The sequence below is a fragment of the Narcine bancroftii genome, chromosome 4 (genome assembly GCF_036971445.1).
Source record: "Narcine bancroftii isolate sNarBan1 chromosome 4, sNarBan1.hap1, whole genome shotgun sequence".
Taxonomy (NCBI): domain Eukaryota; kingdom Metazoa; phylum Chordata; class Chondrichthyes; order Torpediniformes; family Narcinidae; genus Narcine; species Narcine bancroftii.
This window is the reverse complement of record NC_091472.1, coordinates 13,102,826-13,124,930: the sequence shown is the minus strand read 5'-3', so window position 1 is coordinate 13,124,930 and position 22,105 is coordinate 13,102,826. Positions and strand designations below refer to the sequence as shown.

At 46.2% G+C, this 22,105-nt stretch overlaps 2 protein-coding genes across 10 annotated transcripts in view; one reads left to right on the top strand and one right to left on the bottom strand.

Annotated features, from left to right (window-relative positions):
- Positions 1-22,105, top strand: part of LOC138760334 (homeobox-containing protein 1-like) — a 127,245-nt gene that overhangs the window by 31,944 nt on the left and 73,196 nt on the right. The window contains exon 1 of one of the 9 annotated variants that reach the window (XM_069930777.1): positions 19,852-19,867. The exons of the other annotated variants lie outside the window; for them this stretch is intronic. The gene's annotated coding sequence lies outside the window, so the exon portion shown is untranslated. Of the gene's footprint in view, positions 1-19,851; positions 19,868-22,105 lie in introns of those variants that run through there. 9 annotated transcript variants of the gene reach the window in all.
- On the bottom strand, positions 556-20,680 carry LOC138760335 (uncharacterized). The gene is made up of 2 exons (XM_069930784.1): positions 20,590-20,680; positions 556-2,546 (listed from the first exon to the last, which is right to left on the bottom strand). Exon 2 carries the CDS (start codon positions 2,381-2,383, stop codon positions 1,259-1,261), a length of 1,125 nt encoding a protein of 374 aa, XP_069786885.1. The 5' UTR covers positions 2,384-2,546; positions 20,590-20,680; the 3' UTR covers positions 556-1,258.

Genomic DNA, 22,105 nt, shown 5'->3' with positions numbered 1-22,105 from the left:
GACCATGGACACATGACAGCAAAGAAAAGCGATGGGGAATTGAGATGGGTGGTCACTGGGAGATCCACTCTTTTGCAGCATTCAGAGCTGAGGGGCTCAATGAAGCGATCTCCAGTCTGTCCTCAGTCTCTCTGATGTAGAGGGGAGCACAACAGGAGCACTGGAATAAATAGGTGACCCTTGCAGATTCACAAGTGAAATGTTGCTTCACTTGGAATGACTGTTTGGGGCCTCAAATGGTGGTGAAGGAAGAAGTGTGGGCACAAGTGGAGAATTTACTGCTGTCACAGGGATAGGTGCTAAAGGGATGATTGGTGAGGAGCGAGGAGTAGATGAGGGAGTCACAAAGAGAGTGGTTCCTGAGGAGGTGGAGAGGGGAATATGTGCCTTGAGTTTGCAGACTTCAGTGTTTCACTCTATTAGAAATAGATGTACCTTTAAAGAAATTGCTCGAGACAAAAATTGAGAACAAAGAACATTTATTACAGCAACAATGCAAAGTTGGGTGCTTCCCCTTACCCTGAGAATACTCACTTACACTGGGGCTCACCCAACTTTTATACAGTAAATTTCCGCATCAGAATACCCTTCTTCTGCCCCCTGGATGGGTTTGGCAGAGGCAATCCTTCCTGCCTACGTGCAGTTTCAGTAGACTTGGAGGACCAGGGGGTATCCTGTCGCTGTCTTCTTATGCCATTATTCCCATTGACCTTATTCACATCCTAGCCCTTGTCCCCATTCACACCTTCCCGACTCTCAGGGCTACAGTCCCTTCATCTGCAGGCTTCGTTAATCTTGTCTAGGGTTTACTAGTTAAATATGCATACTTGAAAAATCTGTTGTATGGCTTACTAATTATATATGTATAACTTGCTAATACTATCTAAGGTCTTCTAATTATTTATGCAAGCCTTGCTAATTCTATCTGGGGCTTGGCGACCCTTATCTCGTTCAGACTAACTCTACTTCTATTCTCAATTGTCTGTCCTTCTCTCCTTCATTCAGTGAACTTGCTGGTGTAGGAGATTCTTATCTTACTCAGACAGTGTCAGCTTCCTGCCTTCTAATATCCATGTCTCATGTTGTTTGCTCTGGCTTCATTCATTTACTTATGTATCAATTTTATTTTCTTCATTTCTTCATGTTCATATTGCAATGTCAGTTTTTCTCATATCTCACAATCCTCACTTTTCTTTTAGATCAGTAATACTGATCTCACGCAATGATCAGTATTCCTGATCTCAGTGTTACTGGTCTCTCACAATCCTCCGTTTTCTTTTAGATCAGTATCACTGATGCGGTAGAGTGGAACATGTTGGTTTTCCCAGCTGGTCAATAAACGGATAGCAGTTTCCATGTCCTCAGAAAGATGTTGGGAATCGTACATCCTTTGGGTGTAAGTGTTCTGACAAAAGGGTTGATGAGTTAAACGATGTGTAACAGTCTGTATGTAGGGAAGCAGTAAGATGGTGAGAGTAGTAAGTCCAGCTGTTAAAAGGGTTGCAAGTATCAGACTCCAGTAACCGGTGAAAAGTCCAGTCCATCCCGCAGAGGACCGAGGTTGCAAAGTCTGTCCCTGGGCATGGGAAGTTTTTCGATGTCCTGAAGAAGTGATCTTAACCGCCTGCCCGTTGTGAGTAGTGTCTTTAAGGAGTCCTTCACAAGTGCTGCGTTCAGCAGCGAAGCTGTAATCGAGAGGCAGGCGGTTTTGTTGAAGTGTGTCTGTTAAACGTTGTTTATCTTCAGCCCGTAACCTCAGGGCCATTGTGTTGTGTTGGATGATCATGCCCAAGGCTGCATGGAGTCTGATTAGATGTTTCAGATGGCAAGGAGCGTTAGCGATCTGTAGCTGCTGTTGCCGTTTGTAACTGGAACTTCCCTTAACGATGCAGTAGTAAGGATTGTGAATGCCGGCGGAACCCAAAGGATGTTTGAGAAAAGACCAGTCTGGGGAGGATTGTGTATTACGATCAGAGATGTCTGTGACAGTATGAGTAGTCGAAGCCTGTCTGTGTACATTAGCAAACGCCTTCTCTTTCTCTGTCTGACAGGTGTATTGGTTACTAACATTCAGTGTGTCTGTGTCATATCGCTCTCTGTGTGCTACAGATTTAGAACTGATACCTTTAATATCTATGTGGGAAGTAAAGTGATAGTCTCTACAGCTGTTCTGATCCCCTGGTCCGTATTGGAATCCCTTATTAAAACATATCTTACTATGGCTAAAAACTAAATCTACACCTTGTCTAAACTCTAAAGGAAAAAAATTGTGACCTCTGCTGCCCCTATTCCAGGAGGACTTAATACATTGTGAGTAATTAAGTGATGTCCCAGAAATGGAGAAGCAACAATTAAACAATACAATAAAGAATAAAAACAACATTACGGCACTTTTTCACGGCGTAGTGTAAGTTTCAGGTCAGAAGGATGAGGCACTGCACGCCAGGTGGAGGGTTGAGTTTGACTGTCGTGATTCTGTGGTTCGGTAGCTGGTTTAATCCGTTGGATGTGGGTCCAGCCTTTTTCTCTTGTTCGCACGGCAGCGTCTGAAATCAAAAGTACACAGTAGGGACCATCCCAGGCAGGTTTCAGTTGGTTATCTTGCCATGCTTTGACATAAACCCAATCACCAGGTTTAATAGAATGGATAGGAAATTCCAGGGGTGGCGTTTGGGCTAATAATCCCTTCTGTTTCAGGTCGTGTATAGAAGTAGAAAGACCCTGTAGAAATTTGGAAATGTATTGATCATTAGCCTCAGGGATAGGGGTATCAGTGTGGAATCCCATAAATGGAAGTCCAAACATCATTTCGTATGGTGAGACTGCAAGGTCTTTACGAGGGGCTGTGCGAATTCTAAGCAGGGCTAATGGTAAAGATTTAATCCAGGAGAGGCCAGTCTCTTCATGAAGCCGAGTGAGTTGATTTTTCAAAGTTTGATTCATTCTTTCAACTCGACCTGAACTTTGGGGGTGCCATGGGGTATGTAGTTGCCAGTCTATTCCCAGTTTCTTGCAGACACCCTGGAGAACCTGAGAGGTAAAATGTGTTCCTCGGTCTGAATCAATGGTTTGAATCAGACCATATCTTGGAATCACAGATTCAATAAGTATTCTGATTACAGTGAGAGCTCGATCATTCGGGGTGGGGAAAGCTTCAACCCATCGTGTAAAATGATCTACCATGACTAGAAGGTATTTGTAAATACCAATTGTAGGAAGTTCTGTAAAATCAACTTGTATGCGTTGAAACGGGCGAACTGTGATGTCGCGACCGCCAGGCAGTACAGGGCGCATAGATTTCTTATTGATTCTCTGACAGATCGGACAGCTGCGAGTTGTAAGTTTAGCAATGGTATATATACCGGAGCAGTATAAAGATCGTTGAAAGGCATCAACAAGCGCCTGAGTTCCCCAATGTGTCTGTTGGTGTAGCTGATCTATCACTTGGCGGGTTAATGCTTTGTTAAGGACTTGACGTCCGTCGACTGTCCACCACAACCCGTCGGCAGTTTGGCGAAATCCCTGATCTTTCATTGAGACCTCCTCTTCCCGTGAAAAGATGGGGGTTTTTTAAATCTCTAGTGGTGTGGGCAGTAATAGGTGGATGTGAATCTTTTCCGCAAGTGCAGCCTGTTTGGCAGCTGCATCAGCCTATCTGTTGCCGTTCGCTCAGGACTGTCACCACTTTGATGTCCTCGGACATGTACTACGGCTATTTCAGTCGGGAGCGTCAGAGCATCTAGGGATTGGACAATTAAGTGTTCATGGGCTAACTTTTGTCCTTTACCAGTTATCATTCCCCGTTCTTTCCAGATCTTCCCAAAGGTGTGGACTACACCAAAAGCGTACTTAGAGTCAGTGTAGATAGTGTCTATTTTGTTCTCTAAGCCGTGGAGTGCTCTACATAGGGCGTATAATTCACAGGATTGCGCTGACCAATGACCAGGGAGGCGACCGGCTTCAATCACCAGTCCTTGCTTCCCATCCACTACACTGTACCCACTATAGCGAGTTCCTGCAATGCATCGTGAAGAGCCGTCAATAAACCATCTTTCACCTTCTTTTAAGGGGACATCAGTTAGATCTTCCCTAATTTTGGTTTGTAGATCTATGACTTCTAAGCACTCATGTTCTAATTCATTTGTGGAATTGTCCAAATTTGGAGCAACGAGGAAGGCTGCTGGGTTAAGGGTTTTAGTCGTGAGCAAGGTCAAATCATCCCTATCCATTAGGATCGTTTCATATTTTAAAATTCTAGGGTCCGTGAGCCATCTCCCAGCACGTTGTAACAGAATAGTGCGGACTGTGTGAGAGGTGTGAACTATCATAGGGGCGCCGAAAGTAATCTTCCGTCCTTCCTCAACTAAAACAGCAGTGGCTGCGATGGCTTGTACACATTCTGGCCAGCCACGACAAACGGGGTCTAAAATCTTTGATAGAAAAGCCACTGGTTGTCTATAGCCTGCCCTGTCCTGGGTCAGTACTCCGGTGGCTACACCTCCTTTGGCATTAGTATATAAATCAAAAGGCTTATTTAAGTCGGGTAGTGCCAAGACTGGGGCACGCGTAAGGCTATGTTTAACGAAGTCAAAATCTTTAATCTCATCGTCTGTCCAGACTAGAGGTTCGGTCTCTATAGTTGTGAGTTTATCGAAAAGAAATTTGACAAGGCTAGAATAATTTTCCATCCAGATTCTACAGAATCCCACTAAGCCAAGGAATTTCCTAAGTTCCTTGGCATTTTTGGGAGGGGGAATTTGCAGAATACCACGTATCCTCTCTGGACTTATTTTCCTAGTTCCCTGACTTACCAGATGACCTAAGTATTTAACTTCTGATTGAACAAATTGTAATTTGGATTCGCTCACTCTAAGACCTTTCTTTTCTAAAAAATTTAAAAGTGCAACAGTAAATTCTTTAGCCAATTCGTATGTTCTTCCCGTAATTAACAAGTCGTCTACGTATTGTATTAGCTGACAATTGTCTCTCCGTGGAGCCTCATCTAATATCTGTTCCAGTACTTGACCGAATAAATTTGGAGATTCTGTAAAGCCCTGAGGAAGGACAGTCCACCGGTATTGATTTTTACGTCCAGTAAAAGGGTTTTCCCATTCAAAGGCAAACATGTCTCTGCTTTCTGTTGCTAAGGGACAGGTCCAGAAAGCATCTTTGAGGTCAATCACACTAAACCATTTACTCTGGGGATCGATTTTACTCATGATCGTATAGGGATTAGGTACAACAGGGTGACGGGTGAGAATGATTTTGTTCAACTCCCTTAAGTCCTGTACTAATCGATAGGTACCGTCAGGTTTCTGGACAGGTAAAATCGGGGTATTAAAGGGTGACATACAAGGTTCGAGTATACCATCCTTAAGCAGCTGGTCAATTACGGGCTGCAGACCTTTGCGGCCAGCCATAGGAATTGGGTACTGTTTTCTTCTAATTGTTTGTTGCGAGTCTTTTAAAGTAACTTGGAGGGGAGGAATGTCTAAAACTCCTCTATTGCCTTTTTCTGCCCATACTCTTGGATTGATAAGTTCTCGATCTTCCTTGCTTAAAATATAAAATTGAACCCCGATGCCTGATTCTAGTGGTCTGGTACCGATAGCCAATTGGTCCTGTAAGTCTCGTCCTAATAAGCATACCCCAGCCTGGGGAAGTAGTAGAAGATCCTCTACTATTACCTTATTTCCCATTTGGATTCTGACCTCTCTTAATACAGGGACTGTGAAGTCTCTTCCTCCCACCCCTGAAGCTATCATTGTCCCTTCTATTCTAACCCCCTTTGGTTGGTGTAAGATACTAGATCGGGCTGCTCCAGAATCAACTAAAAATATCATGTTGTCACTGTGGGGTCCTATGCATAAATTAACTAATGGTTCTCCGTACAGCCCCACAGTGTGTATTGACTGAGAACCGTGACCCCCCTAGTCATAGTCTGCTTCCATCAGGGCATAGGATCGTGTGTCCCTGGCTCGCAGTGGGCAATCCTTTTTAAAGTGTCCTTCCTTTTTACAATGGAAACAGACAAATGTTCCCGTTTCCCAATCTCTACCTGGGTTTCTAAGGTGCCCCGGGAAGGGTCGTCGTCCCCGGAATCCTCCTCTACTCCTCCATCCATTGGGGTCCGCACTTCCCCACCCGTGGCTTCCCTCACGGCATACAGGAGCTGGCACACAGTCCCTATCCTTTTTAGGTCACTCATCTACTACCTCTCTGACTGCTTGGATTAATGTTTTTGCCTTCCCTATTTGCTTATCTTCAGACCTCTGGACAAATGCTTTTTGTGCGATCTGTAGAAGCTGGGTTATTCCCTGCTCATGCCAATTTTCTGTCTTTTGTAACTTTCTTCTAATGTCTGGGGCTGAGTTGGTAACAAAACCAGTTAGTACCAATTGATGCCCTGCTGGGGATTCTATGTCGAGACCCCCATATTGCTGTATTGCCGTACGCAATCTGTTCAGAAATGCAGAAGGGGTCTCGTCGGGACCTTGGGGAACCTCAAAGGCTTTCTTGAAATTCTGTCCCTTTGGGACAGATTCCTTGATTCCTCTTATCAAATTAACCCTGTATTCTTCCATCAATACCCGACCATCATTGGTATTTTTATCCCAATTAGGTCTTGCCAAGGGGAATTTAGTTTCTCCTGGTACCGCATCTAGTCCCCCTTGGTGATCCCTATCCCAGACTTTAATCCCTGCCTGACGGATCATCCCACGCTCATCCAAAGTAAACAGGGTCCTAAAGATAGATGTTAACTCCTCCCAAGAATATAGATTTGGTCCCAAAAATTGGTCTAACTGTTCAGCACATCCCTGGGGATCTTCTATCAGGGAGGTGAGTTCTTTCTTAAAGTTACGCACTTCAGTACTGGTCAGGGGCACATTAACGAAACCGAGACCCTCTCCTACGGGAACCTCCCGCAGGGGTCGCATCCAGTTGGTTTCTGGCTGATTAGGTCTGGGTTCCTGCTCCCTGGGAGATGGATTGGGGGGCTCTGTCCTTTCTTCCTGAAGAGTCTCACACTGTTCTGAATTAAAGTCTCCTCTCTCTCCTGTCAACGGGGGTGGTAATCGAGTGCTTTGTGAGCGAGTCATCATACCACTCCTGCTCTCTTCTCTCTTCTCTAGTGGTGGGGGAGGTGGGAAAGGTGCAGAAGGGTAGGTTATAGGAGGGGGTGGAAAGATAGGAGCCGGCATAGGAGGAACATAAGGTGGAGGGAGGGAATGTAACACATCCCACCCTTGTGGTTCAGGGACAAAAGGTTCCTCCGCTCTCTTGTCCCTGTACTCTTTTTCTTTCAAAACCAATTGATCAAACGATCCCCTAAGCCAGCAGGCTGCATATTCTCTGCTCTCTAGGTTATCTCTCTGGTTTTGATAGAGCCAGATGTTCAATGCTTGACACATCCAGTCATCCTCGGATCCGAGTTTTGGCCAGTACACGGAGCTCCCTTTTATCGGGTATTTAACCCAGTCCCTACAGCAATACCTGACCATGGTCAGTTTGACCTTTCCGCGGGTCCTTCCCGTGCCCCACTCAGATAACATCAACCCAAGCGGGCTGTGTGTAGTTATCTGATCCTCACATCCTGAACCAGGACTCTCTTCCTTGCTACCTGTACTTTCCATACTGAAAGGCAAGTAAAATTCCTCTTACCGGGTTCCAGTAGCAAGGTTCTAGAGCGCTTCCTTAACGTTTCTTCTGTCGTTTGTTCTCAATGCCTCTTCTCGGATATCACTCGCTTCTTCCACTGACCAGCCACCCGTCGTCCGTGAGTCCAGCTGAATCAGCCGGGGTGCACCTACTCTCGTCGTCGGGGTACTCTGTCAGTGGAGGGAGTGTGATCCCGGACGAGCCCCCATTTGTTAGAAATAGATGTACCTTTAAAGAAATTGCTCGAGACAAAAATTGAGAACAAAGAACATTTATTACAGCAACAGTGCAAAGTTGGGTGCTTCCCCTTACCCTGGGAATACACACACACACTGGGGCTCACCCAACTTTTATACAGTCAATTTCAGCATCAGAATACCCTCCCCCTTATATTCTTCTGCCCCCTGGATGGGTTTGGCAGAGGCAATCCTTCCTGCCTACGTGCAGTTTCAGTAGACTTGGAGGACCAGGGGGTATCCTGTCGCTGTCTTCTTATGCCATTATTCCCATTGTCCTTATTCACATCCTAGCCCTTGTCCCCATTCACACCTTCCCGACTCTCAGGGCTACAGTCCCTTCATCTGCAGGCTTCGTTAATCTTGTCTAGGGTTTACTAGTTAAATATGCATACTTGAAAAATCTGTTGTATGGCTTACTAATTATATATGTATAACTTGCTAATACTATCTAAGGTCTTCTAATTATTTATGCAAGCCTTGCTAATTCTATCTGGGGCTTGGCGACCCTTATCTCATTCAGACGAACTCTACTTCTATTCTCAATTGTCTGTCCTTCTCTCCTTCATTCAGTGAACTTGCTGGTGTAGGAGATTCTTATCTTACTCAGACAGTGTCAGCTTCCTGCCTTCTAATATCCATGTCTCATGTTGTTTGCACTGGCTTCATTCATTTACTTATGTATCAATTGTATTTTCTTCATTTCTTCATGTTTATATTGCAATGTCAGTTTTTCTCATCTCTCACAACTCTAATGCTTTCTACACAGAAATCTCACAATGCTGCCATAAGGAAGAGTTGACATTAAGCTGGCTTTGGTCATTTACACTGAACAGAACAAAGCCGGGTTAATGCCACATCAGTGTATCTTTTTACACAGCAAGTCAGCATTTCGGGAGCAAAAGAGGTGGGGCGTGTTACACAACAGCATTGCGGTCTAGTGTCAAGTATAATGTACCGTATTTGATGGCGTGTTAGACCCACTTTTTTTCCCATCAAAAAATGGCTCAAAAATATTCCCCAAGTCTTGTATGTGAAGTTGAGATTAGGATGATAATGCTGAGTAATGCATGGATCACGATCATCACCGCTATCTATCATTGGGGGGGGGGTGCTGGTGACGGGCTATCGGGAAACTCTCCTGCACGAGTCATTGTTGTATTGAGAAAGTGACAGGTTCAAGAGCAATGAGTCTAGACACAAGGGTTTGCAATCAAACGTTACTTTTATTAACACACAACAATTAATAGAAGAGCATGGGAAAATCGTAGCGGGACTAAAACACACGCACAATTTATAAAAGAGCATGGGAAAATTGTACCAGGACTAAAGCACATGCAATTTATAAAAAGCGTAGGAAAATTGAAGCAGGAATAAAACATGCATTCATAAAAAAAAACATGGGAAAATTGTAGTGGGAATAAAATGCGCACAAGTTATAAAAGGGTGTGGGAAAATACACGTACAATTTAATAAAACCTATGCGCACATTTGTAAGAGCATGAGAAAATCTACTGTGAGTATTGATCTATAGCAATGGATTTCAAACATTTTCTTTCCACTCACATACCACCTTAAGTAATCCCTTACTAATCACAGCTAACTATCGTTGGGGGCTGGTGGTGGGGTGTTGGGGGCAGCGGGGTGGTGTCTTCAGACTTTTCAAACTAAGGACAAACCCACAGACCATCTTGCTAACAGCCTAAGGTGAGTAGAGGCAACTGGGGACAGCTGAGAGCGGGCGGTGGAATCAATGTGGGGGCTGGTCTTATCGCAGTAGCATCTCTTCTCCTTCAATATCTGAAGGTCTGTCTTGTTATTTTTTTTAAAATATACACTGCATTCACATGATTTTTCCATGATGAAGATCCTCGTTGGTCGTTCGCACTGAAACAAACAAAGCCAGCAATTTTCTGGGTCAGTGTGTCTTTTTACACAGCAAGCCAGCATTCAGTGAACAAAAGAGGTGGGACGTGTCACTCAACAGCATCGGTCTCTGTGTAGAGTGTCACGTTTAACTTCCCTTATTTCACAGTATATCAGACCCACTTGTTTTTCCCAAAAAATGGCTCAAAAATATTCCCCTAGTCTTGTATGCCAGGTTGAAATTAGGCTGATAATGGTGAGTAAAGGGTAGAAGTTAATTATTGTCACATAATACTACACTTAGAATGTAACATACATGAAATTCTTTAACTTTGTTTACTTAACGGGGGTGAGGAGAGAGAGAGAGAGAGAGAGAGAGAGAGAGAGGAAATAAATAGCAATAGCGGACAATTTTTAAATAGCTTGGGAAAATTGGTAACGATAGAGCACTCGATTTATAAAGACCATGAGGAAAAAGCAATGGCGGACCTGACTTCCCAGAATGCAGTGCGGTAGAGAAACCCCTCCATGCATTCTCCGTGCAGGCAGCTGGGCATACAGCCCTTTCTCTACCGCATGGAATTGTGGGAGGGCAGGTCCACCATTGCTTTTCCCACCACGGTATTTATAAATTTTATGTGATAGTGCTACCAACTTTCCCACGCTATATAAATTGTGCGCTATAACGCTACCAACTTTCCCACCCTGTTTAAAAATTGTCCGCTATTGCTAGCACTTTCCCACGGACCTTCTAAAGGTGTATCTAGGTCAGTACAACAACAGGGACTGAAGGTCTCCTAAAACTTAATTATTTTATAATTAGGCAAGATTAATTTTATTCAAATATAAGATCATAATACATTGATCAGGATTTTGGCCAGGTCTATCATCACTTGATGTGAGATGACATCACCGGTAGGTAGAACAGTCCTAACCTCTGCGATGGCTCCTTGCACGTGTGAAAGCATTCAGTGGCCCAGTTAGGAGTGATCAAGTGTGAAAAGCCAAACCCTCTTTCCTATCTCAGGACACTGAATGGCCAATTTACTGGGACGCAAGTGTGAAAGGGGTTTAAGTTGCCACAAAGATAAAGCCTTGGCGTACAGGAACCGAATATTAGATAAAGTGTTCATGCCACATTTATAGGAGCAAAATAGAAAAGATTGCAAAGAAATTGGAGGCTAAGAATGCAAGTAAATGTACAAAGTACGGTGTTGTAATTTATATTAGATATACATGATAATACATGATAATTATCATTAGCCAGGATAAAAGCACAACTGTACCTCTAGATACGCCCATCCCTTCCCCACCTTCTCTGCGACTGAAAACTAAAGTTTTCTTTCCATGGATGATGTCTGATGTGTGTGTTTCTGTTTTGATTTCAGATCTGCAGTTTCTTTTTTGATCTTTCAAAACTGAATGCATGTAGCATTTGTAACAAAATGAATGAATGGCATAAAGAGAAATTTAATTTAGAATTACAACATGGTAACAGGACTTTTCAGCCCACGAGTCCGTGTCACCCAATTTGGGGACAATCTAATTGTCATTTTGAATTGTTGAAAAGTAGCTGAGATCAGAGTAAAATATGCCAGGATACTTAATTTGAAGAATGGTGGCCAAAATTGTATGATGAAGAATGCAGATGTTAATACAGAGGCACGGTTAGCGGAATGCACCAGCAATTGGGACTGGACTGTGCTTCAAATCCCGTGTTGTCTGTAAGTAGTTTGTACATTCACCCCCTGTCTGCATGGGTTTTCTCCAGAGGATCTGCTTTCCTCCCACTGTTCAAAAACATTCTGTGGTGCAGGTTAATGGGGGCTGAATTGGGTGGCACAGACTCATGGGCTAAAATGTGCTGTATGTTTAAATAAATAAAATAAAAAGACAGCTTAGAAATTAATATAATTATGATAGAGCAAAGAAACAGCAAGAGGCAGAAAACATCGATAGTTATCTAGTCATGAAACTATATGTGTACATAACAAGGGTCAGCTCTTGGTCCACTTCTCAAAGTAGTAATATTAGTGTTGAAGTGATCCTTAAACTGTGTTCATGCTTGACAAACTAGATTATAAATGCTCCACGTCTGCAAGTCTCCCCACCCATTCCTCCTTTCCTTATCCATTTAAACCTCCCATCTTGGCTTCTTTCTTCATTATCCTGTACAACTTTGTTAACCAGTCATAACCTTGGTCACTGGATCAAAGGTAAAAACACACCTAAGTGCTGGAGGAGCTCAGCCAGTCTTGCAGCTGTCACAAGAGATAAAGATATATTGCCCAACATTTTGGGCCTGAGCCCTACTTCAAGGAATAAGCAAAATAATTGGATGTGATAAGGGGAGAGGTGAGAATGCATTTTGGCTGTGTGAGAGGAGACTGAGTTGGGGAAAGGTGATGAGATAGAGGTTTAAAAGAAAGCGAGAGTGTCTATGTTAATGCCATTCAGTTGGAGAGTGAGTGCCTCCCAAGACGGAAGGTGAAGTGTTGTTCCTCCAATTTGTGGGTGGTCTCGGTGTGGCAGTGCATGAGACCCTGGACAGACAAGTCAGCAAGGGAATGGGATGGGAAATTGAAATGGGTGGCCATTGGGAGATCCACGCTGTAGCAGCGGGTAGAGCAGAGGTGCTTAACAAAGTCTGTGCCCAGTCTCCAATGTAGAGGAGACCACAACGAGAGCACCGGATGGAGTAGTGACCCCTGCCAATTCACAAGTGAAATGTTGCTTCACTTTGAAGGACTGTTTTGGGCCCTGAATGATGGTGAGGGAGGAGATGTGGGTGCAGGGATAGGAGTGGACAAGGGAGTCATGGAGGGAGGTGGAGAGGGGAATAGGTGTCTAGCGGTGACACTAGGTAGCAGAAATGGCAGAGGAGGATATGTTCGATGTGGTGTCCTTGTTGTGCATGGGTGTGGAAGTGGCCAAGGCAGATGTGCAGGAAATGGAGAATATGCAGTGAGGGCCGAGTTGATGGTGGCAGAGAGAGCCACTTTGTTTGGAGGACATCAAAGATTCTTGTGCAAATACATCTGCAAGCAATAAACCAGACTTGATAAAATGAAGTAGTATTAGAACAGCAATTGAATCCTACAGTGATTGTGAAAAAAAGTTAATTAATAACATTTGTGGTTAAGGAGCCTTTTGGAACGAATGAGCATAATACGTTGGAATTTTATGCAAAGGATTAAAGGGATTTGGTTCAATCAGAAACCAGAGCTGCTGTAATGGCAGCAGTGCCGCTGGTGTGGTCCTGGGAGAGCGGAAACACAGTGCTGCTATGAAGGGTTCAACCATTCCATCTTAATGCCGGCTGCTCCTTCAGGGATTAAATGGCCTATTAGAGGAGCAGAGGGTGTTTTTAAACTAAAATCCTCCAACTACAGAATGTGCCAAAGATGAACAGCAGTCTGGAGCAAGGTACCAAAAACAAGGAGAACACCCTCCTCCCCACTCTCCTCTCTTTGAGAAGGAGATGCAGAGCAGGCAACCCATCAGTGACCAAGGCAGGACCAACGAGAGGCTCAATGACTGAGGGACCCCCACAGGCTGCAGGCGACGTGGTCTGGGAACTCACACGGGCTGCAGGCTGCTGGACATTAGCTTATATGAACCGGATATTGGACCCGGGATTCGAGAGGGTGCTGAGGTCAAGAAGGGTTCCCAAAGGGCTTTGGATGCTGAAGGCTTCCTGATCATATCGGAGGTTTGGATCTGGAACACGGGTTCAAAAAGGAGTTTGTAATGTTGCAAATGTGCTGGAGGTGAATCCATGGACACCCAGTGACTCTGAAGGGACCCTTTTTTTTTTTTGCTTCTCTTTCTCCGGGTGACACTAATGGTGACTCTAGGCTTTGTCAGGTGTGTTCTCTGCTAAGAATCTGCCTGAAGAAGCAGAAGCGGCCCTTTAAATTGCAGTTCAGGTGGCAGCGTTGAAAGCGCAGCGCTGGCCACCTGAAAGGACAGCTGCACCGGGATGCCCATCTGAGCGCATTACAGCTCCTGTCCCTTGGGCTGTCAATTCAGGATGGCTGGTTGTCAGCTGGGACAGCCAACACAGGGTATCAGCGTGGGGACATCCCCACACTAATCCCGCTGCCCTGTTCTCTCCCCACTCACGGGCTGGTGCGGCCAGCGGGGGAGGAGGCTGGAGCACTGGCTGGGGAGGAGGAGGCTGGAGCACTGGCTGGGGAGGAGGAGGCTGGAGCACTGGCTGGGGAGGAGGAGGCTGGAGCACTGGCTGGGGAGGAGGAGGCTGGAGCGGCCGGCGGGGGAGTACGGGGGCTGGAGCGGCCGGCGGGGGAGTACGGGGGCTGGAGCGGCCGGCGGGGGAGTACGGGGGCTGGAGCGGCCGGCGGGGGAGTACGGGGGCTGGAGCGGCCGGCGGGGGAGTACGGGGGCTGGAGCGGCCGGCGGGGGAGTACGGGGGCTGGAGCGGCCGGCGGGGGAGTACGGGGGCTGGAGCGGCCGGCGGGGGAGTACGGGGGCTGGAGCGGCCGGCGGGGGAGTACGGGGGCTGGAGCGGCCGGCGGGGGAGTACGGGGGCTGGAGCGGCCGGCGGGGGAGTACGGGGGCTGGAGCGGCCGGCGGGGGAGTACGGGGGCTGGAGCGGCCGGCGGGGGAGTACGGGGGCTGGAGCGGCCGGCGGGGGAGTACGGGGGCTGGAGCGGCCGGCGGGGGAGTACGGGGGCTGGAGCGGCCGGCGGGGGAGTACGGGGGCTGGAGCGGCCGGCGGGGGAGTACGGGGGCTGGAGCGGCCGGCGGGGGAGTACGGGGGCTGGAGCGGCCGGCGGGGGAGTACGGGGGCTGGAGCGGCCGGCGGGGGAGTACGGGGGCTGGAGCGGCCGGCGGGGGAGTACGGGGGCTGGAGCGGCCGGCGGGGGAGTACGGGGGCTGGAGCGGCCGGCGGGGGAGTACGGGGGCTGGAGCGGCCGGCGGGGGAGTACGGGGGCTGGAGCGGCCGGCGGGGGAGTACGGGGGCTGGAGCGGCCGGCGGGGGAGTACGGGGGCTGGAGCGGCCGGCGGGGGAGTACGGGGGCTGGAGCGGCCGGCGGGGGAGTACGGGGGCTGGAGCGGCCGGCGGGGGAGTACGGGGGCTGGAGCGGCCGGCGGGGGAGTACGGGGGCTGGAGCGGCCGGCGGGGGAGTACGGGGGCTGGAGCGGCCGGCGGGGGAGTACGGGGGCTGGAGCGGCCGGCGGGGGAGTACGGGGGCTGGAGCGGCCGGCGGGGGAGTACGGGGGCTGGAGCGGCCGGCGGGGGAGTACGGGGGCTGGAGCGGCCGGCGGGGGAGTACGGGGGCTGGAGCGGCCGGCGGGGGAGTACGGGGGCTGGAGCGGCCGGCGGGGGAGTACGGGGGCTGGAGCGGCCGGCGGGGGAGTACGGGGGCTGGAGCGGCCGGCGGGGGAGTACGGGGGCTGGAGCGACCGGCGGGGGAGAAGGGTGCTGGCCGAAACAATGCCAGTACCCAACTCGAGCGCCTCCTTCTCCCCTGCCGGCCGCTCCAGCCCCCCTTCTCCCCACTCCTGAAATCAGTCCCGACAGTGTGGGGACAGCCTGCGCCGACTGCTCGACAGTGTGGGACTGATTTTGTGAGTGGGGAAAGAGTGGGGCAGCGGGATCAATGCAGTGACATCCCCGCGCTGACAGCCCGTGCTGGCCGCCCGACAGTGTGGGGACTGAGAGAGGAGCTATCAGGCGCTGGCCAGCTGACTGTCATCCCCTTAGCAGGCGCTTTTAGGGGGCTGCATTCAGATGGCTGAGGAGGGCACTGTACTGCGAGGATTTTCCCTCTCAGAGGAGGGTTACCAAACTCACCTTGCAGGCGCCTCCTGCACATTGATGTGGCCTTCCCACAGCTGCATTTTGCCAAAATATGCGGTTTTACAAGCGAGTCATTTGGCCACCTGAAAGTGCCCTTTGTCTGCCTTATGGCAGGCAGATGACCATTTCTTGTAGTATTACATGTTCTGCGCTGGATGGGTCACGTCTCCAGAATGGAGGACCATCGCCTTCCCAAGATCGTATTATATGGCGAGCTCTCCACTGGCCACCGTGACAGAGGTGCACCAAAGAAAAGGTACAAGGACTGCCTAAAGAAATCTCTTGGTGCCTGCCACATTGACCACCGCCAGTGGGCTGATAACGCCTCAAACCGTGCATCTTGGCGCCTCACAGTTTGGCGGGCAGCAGCCTCCTTTGAAGAAGACCGCAGAGCCCACCTCACTGACAAAAGGCAAAGGAGGAAAAACCCAACACCCAACCCCAACCAACCAACCAATTTTCCCTTGCAACCGCTGCAATCGTGTCTGCCTGTCCCGCATCGGACTGGTCAGCCACAAACGAGCCTGCAGCTGACGTGGACTTTTTACCCCCTCCATAAATCTTCGTCCGCGAAGCCAAGCCAAAGAAGAAAGAGAACATGTTCTGTATTATTACAAGACAATAAAGGAATCTTGAATTGGCAATGGCTGATTGGCAATTTACATTGTTATGATCGTAAGCAAACATTGGTTAACATTTAAAGATAAAATATATGGCTTCTTCCAAATTTATATGCTACAAATTGAACAGAAAAACTAATCCAGCTGTATCTAACAAGCTGTTATAGATCAAAGGAAAAGGCTTTCAATCTTGCTAAATAGTCTAAAGATTGGAATTTTGTGAAGCAGATTTAGATGCTGATTAAAAACAGGGAAAGTAAAATGTGAGTGTGATCTCACAAGTTACATAAAAGCAAACCACAAACTCTTCTAAACATGGGTAAAAAAAAATTAGATTAAGTTCATGAAGCAAGAGGAATTGTTTTGGGAATAAGGAAATGGCAGAGAATTTAAACATTAAAGAAGGGGCAGAAAAATCTCCCTGAAATGTGGGAGGGTAACAGGTCAAGAATCTCAAGGATGCATCTTTCTTGACCTTACTGAAATTGTCCAGGAGAATTTGTATCAGAGCCCAACGAGAAGATCTCCTTGGACTCATCCATGGGATGTATTGACTGATAATAGTGGCCTTCTGGGATCCATGTTAGAGTGAAATGAAACATCATGAGATATTTATATCCCAGGGGATAAGGTCATTTTTGATGGCAAGATCTGCCTCTTGAAGACAATTTTCCCCTTCAGTTTTGCACTTCCAGATCCCCATCTGGAGTTTCCCCTTCTCTATCTGCCAGGTCTTTACAGGGTGCCAGTAGCAATATCAATGCCAGTGTGTCAGAGTTTGTAGGGGATGAGAGAGGAGAGATGTTCAGATCTGACCTTGAGCTTCATGATGTTCCAAGTGCTGATGTTATTGAGGTGTGGAAGTTGTCTGGGTGTTTCTTTCCTTGCCATTGAACACATGGAGGCTTGTCAGAGCAACAGGTTGGCCCAGGTACGCTCAGGCACACACGCGAGCTCACTCTTTCCCTTAACCAGTGCCTCCTATCCATCGCTCTCTGTCCTTGAATCTTCTCACTGGTGCCTCTTTTGCCCTGTCTCCAACCCTCACTAACCCTTCTACTGCCCTTGTAGCCCACTCCTTCCCTGCACTGGTCCATCTTCCTTTCCTCTGGCTCTCTGCTCTCCCTCCGTTATTCTTCAATTTTGAGAAAGGCTTGTGGGTATTCTGTCTGGGTGCAAGGCCCAGGCTATTTTTCCCTCTGAATTTCGCTCCCCTGTCCCACTTCCTATTGCAGGGCATACCAATGTGCCCTCTTACTTATACAACATGATCTACAATGCTTGGTATTGATTTGAGTCATATAGCCTCTTTTATACTGCAAAGCCATGGTGTTCCCATAGACATGACCCATGTTAGGAAGCTGGCTTGCGTGGTCACACAGAACAGAAAGAAGCTGGCTCTGTGAGTCAAATACGCTCCACCGCTGAGACTTCTTACCTAGGTGGATCGAAGATGGGCAAGTCTAGACCCTCCCCCACCCTGACCAATCCACCTTGCAATTCTTTCACACAGTGCTCAAATGGCAGATAAAACCTGGCTTTCAAGCTCTGTGTAAAAGGGGCAATATTTTAGTTACTTGGTGTCTAACTGGTCCTTCGGGTCCCCTTTAAAACTCTTTCCTGTCAAGTTAAACCTATGGCCTCTTGTCTTTGATACAATGAGGATGGGAAAAGATTGATCTCATAATCTTTATGCTTCTGTCAGGTCACTCCTCGGCCTCTGCTTTAGAAAAACCAAGCCCAGACTGCTCAATTTCTCCCCAGAGCTAAAGCCCCCCAATCCAAGCAATATCCTGGTGAAACTCAAGGTCAAGTTTATTATCATTCAACTGTACATTTGCAACCCGATGAAACCTGATTTCTCCAGACTCCTGATTTAAAACCTTCTGCACCTTCTTGATGGTAGTGTGTCGAATGGAAAGTATCCTCAATTATTCTTTGAGCCCGATTGACTGAATTTTCCAACAATCTAATTCTTCCTGTTTTGTGGCAACCAGCACGACACACGAGGCACTGAGAATGGTGATCGATTAGGGCTAGGAGCATTAACCTGGAAAAATTGGTGTGTATATTTTGCTGGAATAGTTTTGGCCATCCACCTTAATCCTGCTTGTATTGCTTACATTATACTTTTTGCCGATTCAGCAGATGAAGCGAATGTGATGTTATTAATATGATGTAACCACCTCACTGACAAAAGGCAAAGGAGGAAAAACCCAACACCCAACCCCAACCAACCAATTTTCCCCTGCAACCGCTGCAATCGTGTCTGCCTGTCCCGCATCGGACTGGTCAGCCACAAACGAGCCTGCAGCTGACGTGGACTTTTTACCCCCTCCATAAATCTTCGTCCGCGAAGCCAAGCCAAAGAAAAAAAGAAATAGTTATTTAGTTGTTTAATACAGCTGAAAGTTTAACTTGAAATCAAAAAAGTGAATGTGAGCATTTAGAACAGGAATAGAATTACAGATTTTGGGTAGATGAGATTTGAAGTGGAAGCAAGATAAAGTGGAATTTTTTGAAAATAATGGAAAACTCATTTTTAGATTCAACACCAATAACCATTTATCAATGAACAAGAATCATAACAAAATAATGAATATGAAAACTGAAGGTCATTGAGGGAGTGAGAAGGGGAAATGAGAAAAAAACAAATTAAAAAAAAAAAATACCAGTAAAAGAACAAGGAAATTACTACAAATGAGCTAAGTAGAAAAGAGCCATGGCCAATGTTCCCTCGAACTTTCGGCAGTCAGTGTGTGCAAAATTTTTCTGTGCAAATTTTTTTTCCTGTGACAACAGTATGTGTGCACCAAATAACCATATAACCACTTACAGCACAGAACAGGCCAGTTCGGCCCTACTAGTCCATGCCGTAACAAATCCCCACCCTCCTAGTCCCACTGACCAGCACCCGGTCCATACCCCTCCAGTCCTCTCCTCTCCATGTAACTATCCAGTCTTTCCTTAAATGTAACCAATGATCCCGCCTCGACCACGTCTGTCGGAAGCTCATTCCACATCCCCACCACCCTTTTTAAAGAAATTTCCCCTCATGTTCCCCTTATAATTTTCCCCCTTCAATCTTAAACCATGCCTTCTAGTTTGAATCTCCCCCACTCTTAATTGAAAAAGCCTATCCACATTTACTCTCTGTCCCTTTTAAAATCTTAAATGCTTGTGCAAATGTAGACTTGAAATTGTTTCAAAATAATTTTGGCACAGCCTCTCTCTCATGGCTGATAAAAAATGTTCTGACATGTTTTAATAGAATATAAACATGATTGCATTCTACAAAATAACGTATTTAGTTAAGATTTTATTCCGGTAGCTGACCTTTTGTGTGCTCGTCACTTTCCTTTGTGTGCTGGTTGCGAAAAGTGTGTGCACGCACACAAGCAAACAGCTTAAAGGGAACAGTGGCCCATGGCACTAAACAAATCAGTCATTTAATCTTTGTGTCAGTAAAAAAACACGATGCTGGGAAAACTCAGTTGGTCAAACAACGCACTGCATATAGCAATGATGCGTAAGCAGTGTTTTGTGCCTGAGCCCTTCATCAAGGTATGAGCAAAAATATTTGTATCTGTCTGCTTCAAGAGGATATCACAGAGGCACAACTAAGGCAAAGCTGTTGTCACACAATGTCATTGAACCAGGTACAGTCTTGATCTCTGCCATTTCCTCTTACTGTGAATTTCCCCCAGGTATTCCAGTTTTCTCCCACCTTCCAAAGATGTAGATAAATTAATTGTTCTCTAGGTTAGTCCGATAGGTATAGAGGTGGTAGATGAAATGAGGTGTATGAGAATAGGTTTGTCAGTTACAGGTAAGTAATTTGGAGAATGGCATTGATGTTTAGAGAGCCAGTGTAGGATGGCACAAGGAAATAATATGAAAAGTATATTCTAAATTGGTTGAGAACAAGCAGTAGCATGTAAAATATAAAGGAGAAAGTGTAGACAAATTGGGCTAGTTAAAGGAACAGGAGGTGACCGAGCCAAACAGAATGCACCCACTTTCCTTTGGGAGACAAAGAAGGAAATTGCAGTGAATTGTGTGCTTACATTTGGAGAATTGCCTGCAAAGTGACCATTTCCCTGCCCTCCCCCCAGAAAAGTAGCATTGAGTATAAGAAAGTCTGCAGATGCTGGGGTGCAGTGCAATACACAAATGTGCTGGAGAAACTCAGCAGGCCTCAACATCCATAGGAAGCAAAGAGTAACCAACATTTCAGGCCTGGGCCCTTCGTCAGATTGATGTGAAAACAGACAGGTGCCCGAATAAAAAGCTGGAGGAAGGAAGGAAGGGGCAGAATGAGGATGATTAAAGAACAGACAGTTAAGGAAAACAATTAGAGTCTGTAATTGAAGGCATTCACCATAGTGGTTAGACCCAGGTTCGAATCCAGCACTGTCTGTCAGGAGTTTGTACGCTCTTCCTGTGTCTACGCAAGTTTCCTCTGAGTGCTCTGGTTTCCTCCCACGTTCCAAAGACTTACTGGATTTGATTGGTCACATGGGTGTATTTGGGCGAGGCCTGGCTCATTGGCTGGAAGACCAGTTACTGTGTTACACCTCTAAATTTAAAATTGCTTTGCACTTGATTTTAAAAGGAATAATCGTGCCTCACAACTCTGTGAATTCTTTTAAGATGTAATGGATACGTTAGAGGAGCAAATGCTGAGATACACAAAAAGGAAATAGTTTGACAAGGTACCATTTGGTTAACATTTTGAGAAGATTCTGGGTCGTGGAATAAGAGAATGGGAACAGAAATTAAACATTAGTTAAACCAAAAATGGATAAAGAGTGATTTGTTCAGAACATTTGGATGTGGATGGTGATGGTTCTGACCTCTTTTCCATTCACTGTGACTGTTATTCTGTAGATAAAGGAATTAGTGTTGGAACATGCAGTGCAAAAACAAATATAGAAACAGGAAATAAACTCTTGAAAAGACCAAATGAAACTTCAAAGGAATATTGATTAAATGGGGAAGTAGGCTTTAAAAAAAAATACCAGATGGAATTCAAGTTCAATAAATGGGTTGGGAAAAAGAAAAATTAGCCTAGAATATCACAGTACAGGCCTTTTAGCCCATGATATTGTGCTGACCTCTGTAAATCTACTCTGCAACAATCTGATTTTTCCCTCCCTCACACTTTTGGTTTAGCACTGTGGAAGACCAGAAGGTTTTGGGTTTAGGCCATGTATCTTGCTTTCCTCAATTGGGAAAAAAAACCTACTTGCATTTACTCTATCTATACTGTGACAGATTATGTTATATTTTACATTGTATCTAGCTATGTTTTTAAAGGAGATAAATTGTGTGGGGTTTTTAGTATAGGTCACAAACAAATGCAAACACTTCAAAACAGATCTTATTTTAAAATGCAAGAGATTAATTCAAGCCAGACAGTCCAGGCTCTGAGTGCGTTGCAAAAACTTTGAAGAAGTTTCACTTCACAAGTAGGTGTTCATTGGACATGCTGTGGAGTAATGGATTATTGTTTTGGAAAGCAACAGATGAACAAACTCCGGTGCGCACAGTCTGAGTGCAGTTTGTTGCTCTAAGAGGGTCATGTGGTTTTCTCTGTGTGTGTGTGTGTGAGAGAGAGAGAGAATTGAGTTCTACACTTCTACAGCAGCAGCTGGGACTGGAACAGGACAAGCTGACAAGCTTGTGGAAAAGCCCCATTTTGAAGACGGGTTGTGAATTTTTAGTTCAGCCTGTTTAAAGCCCTTGCGCTCCATACAAGAGGAGATGGCTGGCAGTATAATGTTTCACTTGAAATAAGGGAAACAAAAAGGAACTCTGTAATGACCTGAAAGAAAGAAAACCCTGATGGGGCAAGTTTCTTTGGCAAGACACTGAAGTGGCTGATCAGAAAGAAT